Source organism: Grammomys surdaster, unplaced genomic scaffold (assembly GCF_004785775.1).
Source record: "Grammomys surdaster isolate TR1022 unplaced genomic scaffold, NIH_TR_1.0 126187, whole genome shotgun sequence".
NCBI classification, from domain to species: Eukaryota; Metazoa; Chordata; class Mammalia; order Rodentia; family Muridae; genus Grammomys; species Grammomys surdaster.
In genome coordinates this window covers 2,945,818-2,965,950 of record NW_021620993.1, presented here as the reverse complement: position 1 = coordinate 2,965,950, position 20,133 = coordinate 2,945,818, and the positions used below count along the sequence as shown (strand labels likewise).

Here is a 20,133-nt window from a genome sequence, read left to right as displayed (position 1 = left end):
TGGGCAGGAAGTGACGTGTCATGATGTTAGCCACAGTGTTGTTGGGCTCTCTCTATGGACTCCTTGCAGCCTGTGATGAGCCTCGGTGATGTAGATGAGCATTTGGGAGGGGCCTAGGCTGTCCTTTGAATGACAGGTAATAGCACTGGGGTTGGGTGTCGTGGAGGTTGAACCGAGGAATGGCTGTTGGGACAGGGAAAGGCTATCTGCTACTGCTAATACCCAGAGAAGGAAATCAGCTGTGGAGACTGCTGGCAGTTGTGGCATGAGGAGAGAGAACATGGTTCAAGGGCATCTCTCTGGTGACTATCTGAAGAGTGGAATAAAGACAGGATAGTCATGGAGGCCTGCTTGTGATCTACTGGGGCCCATGGACGACTGGTGCCCTGATGACCTGTTTAACAGATATTCCTATTACCATAGTTGGGGGTCAAAGATTTTGGTTCTGACAGAGCCTAGGTCAAAAAGGTGAAGAATCACCAGGAATCTCATTTACAGGGGTAGAGTCTCTGTTGCCCCGCCAATAGTTGCTGCTTGGGCATATGAGTTGATGTTCTAGAGCTTTCTGTGCTTCAGAATGTATTGGAAATATGTTTTCACAGCAATACTTCCACTTTTTCAATATTAGGAATATGTCTAAATTAAAAATAAAAATCATCTTGGGATTCCAGTAAATCCTGTGGTAGGACATCCTCAGGTTTAGGGCTGGTGAATGCTGGCTTTGTCTAGAAGGAGAAGCTCTCTTGCCAGGCCTGGTGCTGTCCTTCCCATGAGTGGCCTCGCCCTATGGCTGGCCACCTGGAATGTTCAGACCAGCCTTCACTGTGGCTCATAGAGCCTGAGGAGATTGGGGGTTGCCTTCTTTCCCAGATACTGACACTAGTGTCTGAGTCTAGTGCTGTGGGCTCTCTCCAGACACCTGCCTACACAGGTGGGTCAGACATTCCAGTTACTGGGGTGACCCCCCATGAGGAAAGCCTTTGGGTGTTAAGTTGAGCTCAGCCATCTAGAGTAGAGCTTGGGAGAAATCCCAGAGGCCTGCCTGGAGGTGAGACTCTAAGAAGGGGCTGGGAGTTCACCCCAACCCCTACCAGGTACTGTCCTGGCAAGGGAGTGGCTGCTTTTTCCTGCCATAGGTATAAGGAGTGAACATAGGGCCTAATTCAAGAAGGGAAGACAAGGCACACCCAGGTGGCTTGCAATGCCACCCACCTTCTGTCCCCAGTTTGCAGATAGTCTGTTAGCCTTTGTGGTCCCCAGCCTTGCACCTACTCGTCATCTGTCCCTGCACAGTGGCTTCCATGGCTTCATTCCTAGCCCTTAGTTCCCCCGAAGGGGAACGTTAGAGACTACAGCAAGCCACTGTCACTTGAGCCTTGGTTCCTACTGTTCCCCATAGATGTAGCCTTCCCTTGCCTCCCTTCCAAAGCTGTACTGTCCTGACCCGTGGAAAGCCCTGATGGCATCCAGCCCTGTGGAATGGTGCCTCCCTTCCCTGATGCCCAACAGTCCCCAGGCCCTCAGCATGACCCCACCCTGTCCTCAGTCTGTCCCCTGAGTGTCAGGTTGTACCAGTGACCTGCTGAGCAAGGAGGTCAAGCCTGCCTGTTGCTGTGTGAGGGACAGGGTGTAGAAGGGAAGAGTCACACGTTCCTGCGGGAGGGTGGGCACCCACAGCATGCTCCGTGCTCCTGCTCCAGGGGCCCCCAGGGTGTGGGGTCTCCTGAGTCTAGCAATGTGTGGATGTCACTGTGTGATGATGCAGCCAGCTAATGATGCCTTCTGTCTTGCTTCCTCCAGCTGACGTCATCTCCACTGTCGAGTTCAACCACACTGGGGAACTGCTCGCCACAGGTGACAAGGGTGGCCGGGTGGTTATCTTCCAGCGGGAACCAGAGGTATGTGTGTGGAGGGGTCACAAGGGAGGCAGGAAGAGGATGGGCAGATGGCTAGAGGTGGGGGTGGGGGTGGTGGAGTTGAGGGTGAGGGTGGGCTGAGGTGGATGTGGCCTGGCAGGATGCAGGCCATACTTGGAGCGGGACTTCTGGCCCGCCTTGCCTAGGTGCCCAGTTAGAATTCTGTTACTGACTGCCTTCTGTCACAGGGTCCCTGGGGCCAGAGGGAAAGGGATTTGGGCATGGGCCTGGCAAGTGGACTGGGACAGCTCCCAAAGCTATGTGCTGAGGCCCCCACTCAAAAGAAATGAGCTGATCATTCGCTGACATGCTGCGGTCCCAGACAAACCAACAAGCTCTCAGCAGAACCTTCCCTACCTGTACGGCCTGTGGATGCTGTCGGGGAAGGAGACAGGACTCCCCCACCCCAACCCATCCAGTTCTCGCTGGCCTGGCAGGTTTTGCTCAGGCTTCCCCAGTCTGTTTTGTTTGTTGTGTTTTGTTTTGTTTTGTTTTGTTTTGTTTTGTTTTTCAAGACAGGGTTTCTCTGTGTAGCCCTGGCTGTCCTGGAACCTCTCTCTAGACCAGGCTGACCTCGACTCAGGGATCCACCTGCCTCTGCCTCTGGAATGCTGGGATTAAGGGCATGTGGCATCCACACCTGGCTTCAAACCAGTCTTAATCTGCTCTTCTGCCCTCCCCTGTTGCTATGCAGCAGAATTCTGAATACAAGAACAACCAGAGACCATCCACCCAAGAAGTCATTTTTGAAACCCTGAAGAACTGTGTGGTCCTAGCCCCTTCACCTATGCTCTGAGAATCCACTTTATGCAGACACCAAGCTGAGCATTCTATGTTCCATACAGTTTCCTTGTTTTCTCTTTCTTTTCTCTTTCTTGCTGGTCCCTGAGGGTACAGATGCACACCCATTTACAGACAGACCAATCAGCAGCAAGCCCCATGGAAACATGCTGTGATCTGTCACCCCAGCAAGGGGCCTCTCTATCACTGAATGTGTTGAGAATGAGGAACCAAGGAATGAAGAAAGAAGAGGCTCAAGGGAGACAGGGCAGGGCAGGGAGGAGCTGAAGCTGCCCTCACCCCTCCAGAGGGCGGTCCCTTGGCTGCATTAGCTCATACAGACCCCTCATCGTCACCCCATTACGCAGAGAGCTGCGTGACATCTGACAGCTGAAGAACAGCAGCACAGAGGGCTTAAAATAGCTCACCAAGGGCAGGCCAGGGAGAGCCTGATGCACACAGGTGTCACAAGACCAAACTGGCCCACCCGGGCACACCAGAGGCAGCCATCATTCTGCCCGCTGCAAAGAGAACTGAGCTCAGAGGTCCTGGCTTTTTCTCCTTTAGTCTGTGTCTCTCCCTCTGGTCCCGCTGACCTTTTCCACAACTAGTGCTCATGGGAAGAGGAGGCGAAAACGTGGAAGGATTTTCAAATAGATCCTAACGCAAGACAGAGACGGAGACCTAAAAATAGACACTTTCAAAACGAGCAGAAAACCCGAAGCTGTGCTTGGCCTGCCGTCTTCACTCGTTCCCAGCTGTGATCTCGTGTTGTCATAGAAACTTGACTTGTCTGCTAGGAAAGCAGTCTCCAGTATTTATGGCAGGTCCAGCACTCAGTGCTTGGAGGTCTTCACCAAGAGGGGGAAGGAACTCTGCTGCCCAAACTGGGGTGGGAGCCCCTGTGGGAAGTGGGAAGTGGGGTTAAGACCTGATGACTGAGGATAGATATAGCCTTGGCACTGGCATCTGACCTCAGCGGGGTGAATGGTGGCCGCTTTGTGGACACATGGGGGATCCATGGCCTCATGAGTATGAGGACCTAAGTTGAATTCTCCAGAACTCACGTAAAAATACAAGTCCCTGTCATCCCATGTTTGGGGAAGGTGGAGACAGACAGATCTGTGAGGCTTGCTAGCCTAATTGGTGAGGTCCAGGACAAGGAGAAGCCCTGCCTCAAAGAGAGTGAACAGTGTTTCTGAGGATGATACCTGAGGTGGTCCCTTGTGTGTAAATGTTCACACGCATGCATACACACCTGCATATATACCTATAAACCCTCGTCCACACACACAGATCTCTGGGCACACACCTACATACCCCCTGTGCACCATGCATACACTCCAGCACATACATTCATCCTGTATACACACACCTATGTACACATGCATACACTCCTGCACACATTTATACCCCTGTACACATACACACTTGCACACACACACCTGCACACAACTGTGTATACACATCCCTGGATGTGCGTGCCAGCATGCACACACACAAACACAGACACACACACACACAGACACACACACAGTTTCCAACCTCCCACCTACTGCTTGGATACATATACCCCTGCACATACCCACACCCTCCCTGTACACACACGCACACACACACACACACTTTCATACCCACTGCTTACACACACATACTCCTGCATATACCCACACCCTCCCTGTATAAAGGCCTGCACACACACACTCCTGTGAAACATACACACTTGCACACACCTACACACACATGCACACACACACACACATACACTTGCATCAGTAGTTTCCTCTGCTGATGCTGATGGTACACGTATTACAAGACATGTTCATCCCCTTGTCATGTCTGCCTCCCTCTTCCCTGGGCACTCGGTGGCTCAGTCTGCCTTTGGGTTTCTCTGCAGAGTAAGAATGCACCTCACAGCCAGGGTGAGTACGATGTGTACAGCACCTTCCAGAGCCACGAGCCAGAGTTTGACTACCTGAAGAGCCTGGAGATAGAGGAGAAAATCAACAAGATCAAATGGCTTCCACAGCAGAACGCCGCACACTCACTGCTGTCGACCAATGGTGAGGCCCTGTGGGTGTGGCTGTCCTGACTCACTTCCAGGTTTCTCTGTGGTTTTAGTAACAGCCAGACTACTCTTCAGTTTTCACTGGCTGATCACAGATCTCCCACCGTTGTAGATACAATGCTCATGGATAGCTCCAAGGTGGAGATGAGGTCGAATACTTGAAACACCAGGGACCAGGGGCAGAAACCAGGGCCCAGCAGATACAAACTGAACTCTTAGTCAGAATCACAAGTCATCCAATTTGGGGCTATCCTCAATGATGTAGCAAACAGACAGACAGCTGACCTTTGTCTCTCTGCTTTAGAACATACTGTGTGATTCGAGAAAACTATTGCCACATGCCAGTTCTGCCTGCTACCCCAAGGTATTGGGTCTAGGCTTCGCAGCTTCTGCTGGCCTGGAGCAGCCATGCAGTTCCCACACTTGCCCTTTATTCCTTCTTCTCTTCCGAGCCCATGAGCCAGGGCCAGGAGTCTGGTGGGGCAGACTTGGGTCCGGGCCAGCTTTGTGAACTGGGGCATATGGTCTTGCTTTCCTTAGCCTCAGCTTCCACACTACCCAGGGGTCGACACAGCTCCCTTCTGTGTTTGTAGATAGGATATCCACCCAGTGCTCTGAGAACAGTCAGTGCTCTGTGAGCCTGAGGGAGTTTGGGATGATGGTGTCGCCTGTGCCTTCCCTGAGGAAGTCCCACCGCTGAGGGGGCTACAAGGCTTCCTGAGAGTGACTCAGTCTTTGCCACCCGCTTGTTCTCACAGTCACTTACATATCACTTCCCTTCTAATCCCTTCTCCATCCTCTGGATATTGCCACATGAAGTCTGCCCTGGTGTCTACCTCTTCCTGACCCTACTGTGACTGGACACCTGTCATTCTAACTGTGCGTGTCTCTGCCAGCCTTCGAAAGGACAGGATCTATCTGGCTGGACTCAGCTCAGCATACCTGTACTCTGGGGTCTTTATCCTGTGTGTGTGGGTGGATGGATAGTCATGTGGGTCTAGGAGCTTGTGAAGATGATGCTAAGCCTGTGCGTGTGTGTATGCATGAGTGTGTGCATGTACCCACACATGCACACATGTCTTTAAAAGTCACTTGCTGCCATTCTGGAAAGAAGCCAACCATGGGGGCTATCTACCCTTTACCCCCATAGAATGTCTAGGCCAGCTTTACAGACCGTTTCTACCCTGTCTTCACAGAAGGCTGCACCCCTATTGAAGCCCCCATTTGAAAGCAGTTTTCTCTCTAGCTCCTTTCCATGTTCACAGCGTTGTTGGTTGACTGCGGATGTTATCGGAGGGTCCTCTGGGGAAGCCAGGCATGTGGGGGAGAGACAGAGAGAGGAGAGAGGGAAAGGTGGAGATGGAGAGGAGCTATGAGTCTGGCCCATGTGATTGTGAGGCCAGAAGTGCACAGCTCAAGCCTGGAGGGTGTCTGCTGGCAGAAGCCCCTCTTCCCACGGCGGGTAGGCTTTCATTCTGTCAGGGCCTTCAGCCAATTGTACGAGGCCCTCCATCTCCTGATGGCAGGCTATCTGCTTATGGATTTAAATTTTAATTAATTCTAAAGGATTCTTCATAACAAGAGCCAGTGTGTTTTGAACAGTGTCTATGGCGTAGCCAAGATGAGCCGTAAGATTATCAGCACTGATTCTTCCTCCTGTGACGTCCAAGGGAGGAGTACGGGAGAGAGGCTCCTGGAGCTGGCTTCTGGGTAGCAAGTACCACTGAGTTAGGAATGGCAGAAAGGCCACCCTCTTCTCAGGAAGGCACCATGATACATGCCCAGTGTAGAGGTCAGTAGTGATCCTTGCAAAGGTCATGCCCTTTGACCTAGCAACATCCCCTGTCAGGCACTAAAAGATGTGGCAAAAGCAGATATGCCCATATACACAGGTATTCTATATAAGGCACAGTGAGGGGGAAGAGGGACGTGGATGGTGATTTCCAGGGTGGTGGCCCCAGGGTACACGTCACTGTCCCTCTGGCTAGAGTGGGTTTTCTCTTCCTGACCTGGTTGTTGACAGGATGCCTTGTTCTTCCCTGATCTGTTCTTAAAGATAAAACTATTAAATTATGGAAGATTACAGAGCGAGACAAGAGGCCCGAGGGTTACAACCTGAAGGATGAGGAGGGGAAGCTGAAAGACCTGTCCACGGTGACCTCACTGCAGGTGAGCTTCAGGAGGGAATGTTCAGCGTTATGTTCTACCAAGTCATGAGACCTTTAGGACTCTTAGAGCTAGGTCAGGCTACACACCACTGTGACACTCATCCTGGGGTTGCCTACAGGAACATGGGTGAGGGGTTACAGGAATAGAAGTGACTTGAAGACAGCTGCGTCATTGAATCCCACCCCAGCATGAGTGACAGCTCACAAAGCTGGGAACTAGGAGCTCACTGCACACAGCCCACAGCCCACAGCCAGCTTAGCAGGTTGAAGAGTGTCCTCTCCAGGTAGTTCAGCTGTTCTGAGTCTCTTCTGGGAGGCTCTGCTGATCAGTCCCCTGGTCTCTGCTTCCTCCAGCCTGATGGTCTGACTCTTTTCTGAGCAGCTTAGCTGATGGTCTGACCCTTTTCTAACCAATCTTTACTGCGTACATATTCTTGCAGAGGGAGGAACTTAGTGAACCTGATCAGTTTCAGGGACTTCCTGAAGCTATTTTGAGTTGTTCCTCTGTTATTCTAAAGGAGCTTCCCTGATGGAAGGAGTGCTTCAACCTTCCTTTGGAGCAGTGGTTCTCAACCTTCCTAATGCTGCAATGCAGTTCCTCAAATTTATGGTGACCCCAGTCATAAAATTATTTTCATTGCTACTTCATAATGGCAATTTTGCCACTGTTATGAATTGTAATGTAAAAATATTCAGGTTATCTAATATGTAAAGGGTTGTTTGACCCACCTATGGGTCACGACCCACAGGTTGAGAATCACTGCCTTAGAATATCCTGTAGTTTCTCCTCCCTGTAAACATCCTGTTCTAAAATATCCTGTTGTTTCACATCCCCTTTATAACCTGTGTCTTCAGAATTTCCTCCAAGATGAAGAGTTTTAATCCATTACACAGCAAACACTATGTATGCTTCCTTACTGGCATGGTGTGTGGGCTGCGTCTGTGAAGAGCTTTGTACATGCGGTTGAAGGGGACAGTAAGTCAGAATATGCCCATTACAGAAAGGAGAAACTGAGGCCCAGAGCCCAGCTATAGTTCCTCTGTAGTTACTACTGAGTTGAGCTTAGTGCACCCTTAGCCATGGGCTACTGGGCAGAAGGAGCTGAACTAGATCTTTTTCGTCCAATGAAGCCAGAAGGTGGCGCTGTAGAGTTGTGCCAAAGTCAACTCTTGTCCTGCTTAATTAAAAAGCATAAGGATTTGCATCCTCCAGCAGTGTATGAAAGAGTTCTGAGGGACTGGAGAGATGGCCTACTGGTTAAGAGCACTTGCTGTTCTTGCAGAGGACTTGGTTTCAGCTGTCAGCACCTATGTGGAAGCTTCCAGCTATCTATAACTCCTGTTCTAAGGGGTCTGTGCCATCTTCTGACCTTCCTGGGTACCAAGTACACACATTGTACACACATAGTACACATGCATGCTTACAGTCAAAATGTTAATACACACAAAAGAAGCTAAATAAAATTGAGAGAGAGAAGGAGAGAAAGAGAGAGAGAGAGAGAGAGAGAGAGAGAGAGAGAGAGAGAGAAAGAGAGTGAAAGAATGAGAGAATGTGTGTGCATGTGCGTGCACATGTTTGAGCCTTAAGGCCAGAGTTCAAGTCCTGCCTCTGCCACTTCCTTGAGTGAGTGTGCGCACTTTTTAGGTACTCTACTGGTAGTTCCTGTTAGCCTCACCAGGCCCCCTATTGTATCAATTCCACAGAGGAGCCAGGTAGGAGCTGGGTCCTGGATCTACAGATGCCAGGCTCCAGAGTCACCACCCATCCATGTTCCTTATGATCTGGGACCAAGATCCCTGCATACTAAAGTGGTCATGAGATGATGGCATCAGCCTCTTCCTACCATAGCAGAGTGGGTGGTGGCTGACGCTGCCTCATAGCCTCCCTGGCCTCCAGATGGCTTGGGATGTCATAGTGGCACTTGGCAGCCAGCACCAGATGTGCTCACTTGGTGCAGACGATCCAAATAGAAACTGTGGCCCCTCCCTGCACTAGGCATTGGGAGCTAAGAGAGCCAAGGTGTCCTCAGGCTGACAAGAGAAAGCTTGGTTGCTGAAGGGGAAGAGAGGCTGGGCCATGATGCTCCTCCCTTCTCCAGAGAAGTCCCACTTCCTGTCTCTCTGACCCAGAGACCTCAAGGTAGATGGTGACTGAATTGTGAGAAAGGGGGAGGCTAGTAGCTGACCATGGTATCCACACATAGGGAACAGACAGAGAACCCCAGAGGGGTTCAGAGATACCTGTACCCAGTCACAAGACAGGGAGCAACAGGAGACCCAGCAGAGTTAGGCAAGCATGCTCCTGCTGCATGAACAGTCACACTCCTGGGCACACTTGTATTCGCTCTCCATGTGCCAGTGCCCAGATGAGAGACGCTGTCCAGTGTGGGTTTCATCTGCACTAGAGGAGCTTGTCATATGTCACTGAGGCTGTTGCCTCATTCAGGGACACAGTCTGGTATGTACTCAGTGAGGAAACCTGTGTGGGACCTGGGTGGGCACCAGAGAGACAGGAGCAAGAGAAGATGTAGCACACTCCTTGGTCCCCAGTGCACCTGAGAAGACTGGAGCAGATAACCTTAGGGTTGACCAGCTGTGACAAGGGCCCGCTGGGTCTTGAGAGCACCAGCTTTCAAAAGCAGGGGGAGGAAGTGAGTGGCCATGACTTAAGAACATAGATCCGCCCTATCCCAATTAATATGTCCCAATATGGAAGTGGCTACGTGATTTTATTTTAAAGATTTACTTACTTTACGTATGTGAGTGCGTATACTATCACTGTTTTCAGACACACTAGAAGAGGGTATCAGATCCCTCAACAGAACCACCATGTGTTTGCTGGGAATTGAACTCAGGACCTCTAGAAGAGCAGTCAGTGCTCTTAACCGCTGAGCCATCTCCCCAGCCTGGCTACATGAATTTTTAAGGAGCCATCAAACAAGGCATTTCCCACGCACGTTGATCAGGACAATGGGTAGGCAGTTATAGCTAAGCAGGGAAGTCTGCAGAAGGCCTCAGATGCTGTCTGATGACATTCTAACCCTCACTTGGTGGAAGCTGACAACCTCACACAAGCTTTTACTTGCTGGTTAAAGGCATGTTAGATCAGTCAGAGAGGTGGGTAACCAATGGCTATCAAGGGGAGTAGAATAGCCCAAGATACTGTGGTTCTGGGTGTGTAGCTCTCTAAACATCAGTAACCCAGTCTGACTCAATCTGTCAAGCTTTAATCTTCAGTGTGTGTGTGTGTGTGTTCTGGGTACTTCAGTTCACACAACATGGGTTGGATTTACCTCCTGAGCTCCTTGTACAGGTTGGGAAACTTTTAAAACCTCACAGTTAAGCAGGCAGGTACAGAATGCTTCATGAGCAGGGTGGGTGAGGGACATTTACCATCTATGGCTACTTTGAGTGAGTGTTGCAGCCTCCCATTGAGATGTGTGTCCCACACCCCTCCCTCTCCCCTGGCCATGTGGCTCTGACCACCTCTTCTCTGCAGGTGCCTGTGCTGAAGCCCATGGACCTGATGGTGGAGGTGAGCCCCAGAAGGATCTTTGCCAATGGCCACACCTACCACATCAACTCCATCTCCGTCAACAGCGACTGCGAGACGTACATGTCAGCAGACGACCTACGCATCAACCTCTGGCATCTGGCCATCACTGATCGGAGCTTCAGTATCCTTGGCCTTGACCTGTGGGGAGGTGGCTTCAAGGTGTTATATAAGCACACTAGCTTGGGGGGGGGTTGTTTGTCCTCAGCAGCTTCCTTACTGAAGAACCCATCTCATCCACAGTATAAAGGAGGCTGGGTGTGTGATCACAAATTGTCTGTTTATGAACACTCTAAAGACACAAGGGCTGAAGGCTCCATCCCACCCACGCCTCCGTAGAGTGGCAGTGATCTTCATCACCTCAGGCCCCCATAGGAACCAGGAAGGAGCAAGAGAGCTAGAGGCAATATGCCCTGGAGGAGGAGGGGAGGCTGACCACCCCCAGGACAGCTACCTAGAGGTTGCATCCCTGTGTGTTGGTCCAATGTTGTGTCTCTCTGGATGTAAAGTCACAACTGCAGTTTCAGAAGCTGGGGTCGAAGCCAGCCAGAAGTGGGGTCCTGGTGTCAGAACAAGCCAAGGACTGGGCACTGCCCCTCCTCCACCTGCTAAGGAAAGGACTACTTACAGGACATTGAGCATAGCCTGCAGCGAGCTGGGGAAGGTCAGGGTGGATCCAGGGTGGGCAGGTTGCTACTGTGTCACTATTACGTGGACTTAGTGACAGCTATACTAAGTAAAGTTTCATGTACTGGGCTCTCAGTGAGGTAGGCACTGTCACCAGCCCCTTGAAGGTCTCAGTAAGGGACCTGAGTCATGGAGCCAAGCTTTTATCTCCTGGGAGAAAGTGGGGTGGGGGTGGGGCAGGGAAGGACATAGCTAGGATGGAGTACAGGCAGTAGGAAATGTTGACTTTGTTGACTTGGGTTGTGGTGTAACTGTCTCTGGACCTAGGTGGCCACAGGACATTAGAACAAGTTAGTTGTAAAGAAGGAAAGAGAGTCGGTCATCCTAACATTGAGCCTTCTCCCTGTGTTATTGGCTCCTCCTCCTATCTGGACTAGAGGAATTATGCTCACTCGTGTTGAAGATCACAGCATTCTCCAGCAGGTGTTTATCAAGCACCCACTGTGTGCTAGACCCACTGTGTGCCAGACCCACTGTGTGCCAGACCAAACAACATGCTTGATGCTGGCACTAGCCATGCAAAGGCCGGGCATGCAGGAGTCTGTAGTGACCAGTGCTGGGGTCTTAGGGACAAGCCAGTGTGTGCTGAGCAGTTTCTTCATCCACCTCTGAGGTGGGCCATAGGCAGCAGGTAGGCAGAGAAGACACCAAGGCAGGCCTCTGCTGGGTGAATCTGTGGGCCTGGAGCAGACGGTGTGTGGGAAAGTGAGTGGGATCATTGATCAGGGAACCTGTGCTACAGAGAGAGACAGAGTGGAAAAGAATGCACGTCAGTGGTCTGGTGGCCCTGTGGGAACTAGGGGACTAACATGGCTGTTCTAGCACTCTGTGTCCAACTAGTGTATAGCTCCAATTTTACTGAAAATGCCTTATAGACTGGTAACAAGAGATGCCTGGCCTGTCCACTGGAGGAAGGAGTGTGTGTCACTTGCTGAAGACTTGGAAGTGGCTTAGGGAAAACCAGGACTTGAAGCAGCTTCCTGTCTGACTTGACAGGTTAGTCAGGGAGCCATGTTGCCTCCCCGTGGCTTGCTGGTGCCCCAGGCCACAGTTAGGAAATTCAGACACCTGGAACAGAGCTCTGGACCCATTCCCTGGAGGCGAGCCTTAGCAGAAAAGGGTCTGGGCTCTGGGCCTCGGGTGTTTCCACCAACTGATGGCAGCCAGTAATTAGAGAAGTCTCACTTCTGGCATGGACAGGACCAGAAGAGAGGTGTGTGTGAGCTTGTGCTGAGTGCAGGGAGCTGGGCTGAATCTGGACCAGGGTCTTGCATCCCCTTTCTGTCTTGCTCTTTTTAGCCTCTGCATAAGGTTCTCAGTGGTCCTTCAGCGTCTGAGACCCTGCTCTGTGCTGCTCGGTGGTGGCCTACGATCCATGGCAACGCTTTCCTCATCCCCTCCCCCAGCTCTCAGACTTGCCATCCTTCATGGACCCAGTGGGGTGTGCTCCACCCTCTTCTCATTCCCCCTCCCCTTGGCCCCATGACCCTTTTGCCCACAAACCTCTCTCCACAGTCCCATGAACCATTCCCATTTGTCCTTGCCATGCCCCTCCTGGGCTGGCAGGACCCCTCTTGATCCCCAGTTCCTCTGATCTCTGGTGACACAGGGTTTTCTATGACTGTCCCTCTGCCCATACTCTTTTTGGAACCCAAGATGGTACCTCCCCTGTGTCCCTGGCACTCCACAGCCCCGTGCAGAGGTATGGGAGCATCTAGATACAAGGCAAGCAAATGACTTGGAGTGCAGAAGCTTGCGTGCAGATCCAGGACAGCCACTTTCCTGACTGAGACCAAGGTGACTCAGACCCTTGACCCTCAGGAGCTGGAGGTCAGCCTGTGTTCCAACGTCTGGGAGCCTGGATTCTCCTTTTGCCTCTCCTGTCGTCATCAGCTTCCAGGAAAGTGGAATGAGTAAAGCCCGGAGGCAGCTTGGCCAGGGCACCCAGGCCTCTGCTAAGTTTTCCCTCAACTCCATTGAACCGGTTTAAACCACCTCATGTCTCACAACTAACACTTGAGGTGCTGGTGTGTGGTGCCAGCGACTTTAGAGTTAGCTCTCTGCATCTTCAAGGTACTAGATAGCACAGGGGGCCTCAGCTGTATTTTTAGCAATTGAAGGAGATACACACACACACACACACACACACACACACACACACACACACACACTGTAGTTGTTGTCTTCAGATACACCATAAGAGGGCACTGGATCCCACCACAGATGGTTGTAAGCCACCATGTGGTTGCTGAGAATTGAACTCAGGACCTCTGGAAGAATAATCAATGCTCTTAACCACTGAGCCATCCCTCCAGCCCAGCAATTGAAGGATTTTTAAAGGATGGTATTGGTTTTTCTCCCCGAGTGTTCATTCATTTAACAGTGTAGGGCAATTGATTAGGTGCCGAGTGGTTTCTTGTTCCAGAAGCTGGTGTGACAGCAAGTGTTGGTCTACAGCCCATTTCTCATTTGCATCCCTGGAGCAGACCTTCAGGGAGCTTGGACTGGTGTTGGGCTAGCTCAAGACCTAGGTCAACATCTGCCTCCTACTCACTCGTTGAGCCACCTGGACACCACACCTGGCTGTCCTCCTCCGTTCAGTGGAGAAGGGCCTGTGTGGCAGGTGATGAGAATGGAGTGGCCACTGGGTACACTAACAGTTGCTATTTAGATACACCAGCCTCACCAGTTCATGGCACACTGAAGCCTCTCATGACTGCCTTAGGGTACCACTGTACAGAAGCAACAGGTGCGCCTGTTCAGAACTGTCATCCAGAGCTTACTGAATAAGTGGAACTGGATGAAGTAGAGGCCAAAAGTCTGCACCCCTGGGTCCTGGTTCAGTTCCCTGAGGCTCTATGTGTTTATTCATTTAACAGTATGGAACATTTGCTTAGGTGTCTGGGATGCAGGCAAGCGTTTGCCAGGACTTGCAAGAGCAGCGCATAGGTTGTCTACTGCACAAAGGAGGTGGTGAGCGGGGACAGAAATCTCAGCCCTGCATCCAGAGGACAGATGTTTTACAAGTGCTTCACATAAGTCAGTAAGATGCCTGGCACAGGGACTCAAGATTCCGCTAACACGGTACCGTGACCCCAGTTCCTGCCCAGGATCTCAGGGTGAGACTGATCTGCAGTCAGAATGTTCCTGGGATATTAGCTTCAATCTAAGCCACAGGGGTCCGGTGTGACTAGTGTCCTTGGCTGGAGAGGTAATGAGGGCACTGACACAGTGTGCCAGCAGAGGCTAGGTGAGGACACAGGAACAGAGTGGGTGACCTCATGGAACCACCAGCAGTAGGCCTTGGAGAGGGGGCTCCTGTCCTGTTTTTGGACTTCTAGGTTTCAGAACTCCGAAAACCATGTGCCTGAGGCTTCACCCACTCACCTTTGGTGGTGTACTATGGCAGCCAGGAGCTGTGTCTAGGATTTCACATGCTGAGCTTTGAGTGTCCCCAGCTCATTTGCAGCCAGGTCATCTTCTGGAGAAAAACCAATTCTTTTTTTAGATCATCTCTATGTGAGGAAGGCCTTGGGGGCTCTCCACATTGGAGGCCCTTCTGCAGGGTTCTGGCAGAGCTGCCTCTTGCTTCATTCCAGTCACTACTTGGTTGCCATGACAACATCTTCTGGTCTTGAGAGCAGGCTCCTGGGAAGGCATGTGGATGAGCCTCATGCTTTGCCTGATGCAGTCTGTGGAACCCAGAGCTTCCGCATTCTCTCTCATGAAACCTCATTTGTGCTTGGCATGTACATTGTTGAGTGACAAGCCATAGCCACACAGCGTCAGGGTCCTTGGAGTACAAAGACTGTTGGAAGGCCTGCCCTGCTGAGATGTTTAGGAGCTGGCTCCTTCCTCCACAGCTCACATGTGGTTCTGGGTGTGGCCCTACTCACCCCAACCTCCTCACTTTCTTCAGGGATGGGCCCCGTGCTGCCTTATGACCAGCCTATGGCTATGTCAGGAGGCTCAGTTCATTGTTGCATCTTTATTAGTTTGTCTCCTGCTGTCTCCGTGAATGCTCATATGATGGGGGTTGGTACTGATTCTCAGCTCTCTGTGCCTGCTTCTCCCTTGGCATTTGCTGGAACAAGCCAGTGACTCTCCATCTCATAGTCCAGACTCAGAGAATGGTTATTTGGAAATCTCCCATGAAGAAGCAGCCCTCAGTCCCCACCACTTCGTAGAAGGGGTTCTGAGACTCAGTGAATGAGAGCTATGGGACACACGGCCTGTCCTCTCCACAGCTCATCAGTCCTAGGTGACAGTGTGTCTCCAGCTGCCCTTCAGGAGATCAGGCAACGACCTTGGCAACAGGAATGATTGACAGTCTGTAACAGTCTCCACAGCCTGACAGTGCTGCAGAGTCCACTCGGCTCAGGTTTCCTGTGTCCTTGATGGGGAAGACCGCAGACAACACTATGGGGCCAAACAGAGCCTGGCTCTGCAGTAGCTTGGCTTCTCATCTGACTGGGGTGTAGCAGAGTGTAGAGCTCCACATGCCTTTCAGAGCTAGACCCAACAGTCTCTCCTCCCTCATGTCTTCTGGTCCCCATCACTATGTCAGTCAGCATGTGTCTCTATCTCCCACTCTCCAGCCCCTGGGAGTGTCTTCTATGTGTGAGTTGGACTCCGTGTCACCTGGGGAAGACATTACTGTCACCTCAACATCCTCTCTTAATTACAAATTGTGTTGCTGTCCGAATTTCCTAGTCTCTGGGGCTCACAGCCTTAGAGGTGCACCTCAGCTCATGGCCACCTGGCCACTCCTTGAAAGAAATCACTACTTTCCAATCACAGCAAGCCCCTGTTTTGCATATGGGGAAACTAAGGCTTGGGGGGGGCATGACGTTCCTCTGTGTCATAGCATAGTCCAGAATGCCACGATCTGACTCATAACCCAGTTAACTTCTGACCTAATCTTCAAAAATAAAGCCACCTGGAGGGGTCATAGTTGAGGGTTTCTGGAAGTCCTCTCTGGCGTGGTGTGCAAGGAGAGGTGGTTCAGTGCATTGTGTCACGTGTCCCTCCCACAGCCACGCCTTTGCCAGGAGTGTCCTTCAAGCCTCTGTTTTAGGATGGATCCAGTGAAATTGAGTGGGATAACTTGTGATGATTAATCCTCATTGTCTACTTGATTGGATTTAGAATCACCATGGAAACAGATCCCTGAGCAAGTCTGTGAGGGGTTCTCTAGAGTCAGTTAATTGAGGACCTATCTCAGATGGAGATGGCACCACTCTATGGGCTTGGGTCCTGGAAAGAATGAAAAGGAGAAAGTCAGAATCAATCTCGCTCCCTCTCCCTCTCCCTCCCCCTCTCCCCCTCTCCCCCTTCCCCCCTCTCCTTTTCTCCCCCTTCCCATTCTCCTCTCCCTGTCTCCCCCTTTCCCTCTCCCACTCTCCCCCTCTCTCCCTCCCTCTTGGCTGTGAGTGCATTGTCATAGTTGCTGTCATACTTCCTGCCCTGCTGGATTGCCCTGAACAATGCGTTAAAATGGCCACTTCTATCTTCTCCTTTCTTTCCCTCCCCTCTGCTCTCTCTTTTTGAAACAAGGTCTCACTATGTACCCCTAGATGGCCTGGAACTCACTATGTAGACCAAGCTGACTTCAAACTAACAGAGCCGGCACCTGTCTCCTGGGATTAAAGGCATGCTCCATCAGGCTTAATCCCACCCTTCCTCTCTTAAGATGCTTTGCCAGGCATTTTGTTGAAGCAATGAGAGAAGTCAGTAATACACAGACGCTCTCAGTACTAATAACTCCCATCCCAATGACACTGACAACAGCCAGGCGGTGGCACTACCCAGCCCCTGAGCCTGTACCCACATGCTTAGCTGGATGCCCACAGCCTGTAGGCCATTTTCCTGCCTAGTAGGCACTAGCCAGTCCCTAGGCTCTATGACCATGCATCTGTCCGGTTGGATGCCCACAGCCTATAGGATCCCATTCTACTCTGCAGGCAGAGAGGTGTGACCCCAGGCCCCAGAATCCTCTTCTTTGTTCCCATCTAGCCCAGGGAAACCATATCCCAGCATCCATGCACTCCAGGTCCTAGGGTCTCCAAGGCATATGTCAGAGCTGAGTGTGGGGCTGCCTCCAATCAGAGAATGTTCTCTCACTGGAGAGTCTCGATACTTTGGGTAGAAGGGGAGCGGGTGCTGAGGTAACAAACCAGTACACATGGTCCAGACGTAGAAGGACAGAGATGTGAAATCATACATTAAGAGTGCCCATGGCCCAGCATAGAATGGATGTATCTACTCATCACTTTCTGAGTCCCTGTGACCACATCTCCTGATGGGTGGAAGGGATTATTTTGACTCACAGTTTGAGACCCCGGGAGGGAAGGCATGGTGAGGCAACACAGTTTATGGCTATGGGTGTGTATTCCAAGCCTGCCTGTAATAGGGTGGCCAAGGAGGCAGGAGTAAGGCCAGAACTGAGAGCAGGCATTAGCTTTAAAGGCCTGTCCCAAGGGCCCACTTCTAAAAGTTCTGTGGTCTCCCCAAAATAGCAGGAACTAGAGGGCAAGCATCCAGCATCTAAGCCTGTCGGGGACAGCTTGCTGTGTGCCCCACTATGTACAGTAAGCATGCCTTCTTGGCTTCTGAGAGAACGGTGGGCTCTTGGGAAAAGTCCATGGTGACTACAGGGCGGGGCAGCTGGTGAGCACTCTTCTGTAAGAGGCTGTGGGCTCAGCTTTGTGGAGCTGGTGGGCAGGTACTGGGAAGAGGCACTGGCCAGCAGTCTTCCATGTGAATCTGTGGCTTGGGAGACTAGGGGCTGGGGTGTTTGTTTGGTGGAGGGTGTCTTAAAACCAGAGACGCTACACAGATGTGGTTGAGTTTGTCATGGACCTTACAGAAAGGATAGAGCAAGGATACCCTCGTTGTTTGCCTTGGTTGTTTGCTTTGACCTCGCCAACCCAGACATTGTAGACATCAAGCCAGCCAACATGGAGGACCTCACGGAGGTGATCACAGCATCCGAGTTCCATCCACACCACTGCAACCTCTTCGTCTACAGCAGCAGCAAGGGCTCCCTGCGGCTCTGTGACATGCGGGCAGCCGCCCTGTGCGACAAGCACTCCAAGCGTAAGTCTCTGCACTAGGTATATCGGGACTGACGAGTGGATGCTCCACTGTGGCGTGCATGGGGAGTGGGGTCTGTTCTAACCATTCTCCATTCTCCAGAGCACCCTATGAGTTACTTGGAGGCAAAGACCCAGCAACAGCAATTTCTGAACCCCCTGGCAATGCCTGCCATGCTCTGCCTGTCTCAGGTTGATAGTCACATCCCTCCAAGGTCAACAGAGAGGAAACTGAGGCCCCAAGGATGGGCCTGAGGCTTCAAACTGTGGCTCTAGGCACCAGGAGGCCTTGAAGGGCTGCCTTCCCCCATGATACTCAGGCAGTATAGGGCTATATCTCTCTGATCTACCATCCACCTGTCCCTAGTGCCTGTGACAAGATCTGGAAACAGTTACGAATGAATGAATGAATGAATGAATGAATGAGCGATTCCAGTAGGCCCTGGAGAGGCTTCAGAGAAGTAGAGGTGCAGACACCCCAGACTTTTGAGTGAGGGAGTCTTGCTTCTCCACCAGGAGTCAGATTCTGCTGGATAGTGGGGTCAGGCTGAGACTCCAGTTCCTTTCTCATTCTTTGACAAAGTTTTGTTCCCGTGCCCCACCCTGCAGCTCTCCTCCAGACTTGTTCATACTCCATGTGTTAGGAGCATTTGGTAGGCATAAAGGGTTCCTGTCATGGAATAGGTAGGGCACGCCCACTCAAGGATAGGAGTATTAAAGGGGCAGGATGGTTTCGCTCCTGTGTTACCCAGGAACAGATCCTCTGAAGGGTGAGTCGTGGAGGCCTTGGAAGAAGGGAATCATAGGGGCAAATGCTTCAAGATGGAAGCTTTACCAAAGATGAGGTGGGAAGATGGGCAGGGTGGAGGGGATCAGTGAGCAGGGCAGGGCAACTGGGGAGCCATTGTGGTTATGGGGAAGCTGGGTTTTATTCTAAGTATGGAGGGCGGCCTTGGGAGGGTGGCATGCTGGGAGGTTATGGTATTGATCAAAATGAAGAACAAACATTACAGAGAGAAGAGACAGCTGGGGAAGGGATCACATAGTCCCACCATGGGCACTCTAGAGGGAGAGCTACTGGGCTCTACCTGGTAGGGTATGGATGGTCAGAGTGGCTGTTGAACATGAATGACAGGAGGGATTGGATCATATTCTAGCTGGATGGAAGTGGAGTGGACAGACCTGGGGTAGTGGGAGCTCAGTAATGAGATCTTCACTGGACTCTATGGGGTATGGAACAGTAGGTGTACAGATGCTGGTGGTCAGGGTCTTAACTGAGGTTGACACTATGGGGTTTTCAGCATGGAATGATGTCACTGCTCTAGAGACAGTGGGCCCTGGGAGACCTGAGCCGATAAACGAGGCAGACTAAAGTCTCATGCACCAGCCAGCTTTATTCAGAACCCCAGACAATTTATATACTGAGGTTTAAGACAGGTCACATTGGTAAAGTTCAAGTCTTATACAATCACAAGGACAAGCCATGCATGGCAAGAGCATGTCTTTCCTTCCATAGAGGCACAACAATTTATATAGCAGTAAGCAAAAATGAATAATCGGAAGCAAAGTCACTCCTATCTGCTACACCTGGGAGGAGCACAAAACGCTTTCCAAGAACAAGTCTGTGTTTTCAAGACACAAGGTTACAAGACTCTGTGTCCTCGGAGAGTCCTCCCAAGCACCCCCAGTTCTCCTCACACTGTATTCCTGGGCCACGTTCCACAGGATGGGAAGGGAAGCCTGAGAGGGCCAGGTGACTGTGGACAGAGCCAGGCTCACAAACAGCCCTGGACTTCCAGCAGCTGGGCCACATCAACCACCACCCGAGCCACCCAAATACAAGTTCATGGTTTTAGGATTTTAGAGT

The 20,133-nt window shown here is 51.4% G+C and overlaps 1 protein-coding gene across 1 annotated transcript in view; it reads left to right on the top strand.

The window, feature by feature from the left end:
- Ppp2r2c (protein phosphatase 2 regulatory subunit Bgamma) overlaps window positions 1-20,133 on the top strand; it is an 83,692-nt gene that overhangs the window by 51,850 nt on the left and 11,709 nt on the right. The window contains exons 2-6 of the mRNA XM_028758237.1: window positions 1,801-1,898; window positions 4,594-4,759; window positions 6,821-6,933; window positions 10,432-10,609; window positions 18,106-18,270. Of these exons, the coding sequence (XP_028614070.1) occupies window positions 1,801-1,898; window positions 4,594-4,759; window positions 6,821-6,933; window positions 10,432-10,609; window positions 18,106-18,270 (720 nt within the window). The remainder of the gene's footprint in view (window positions 1-1,800; window positions 1,899-4,593; window positions 4,760-6,820; window positions 6,934-10,431; window positions 10,610-18,105; window positions 18,271-20,133) is intronic.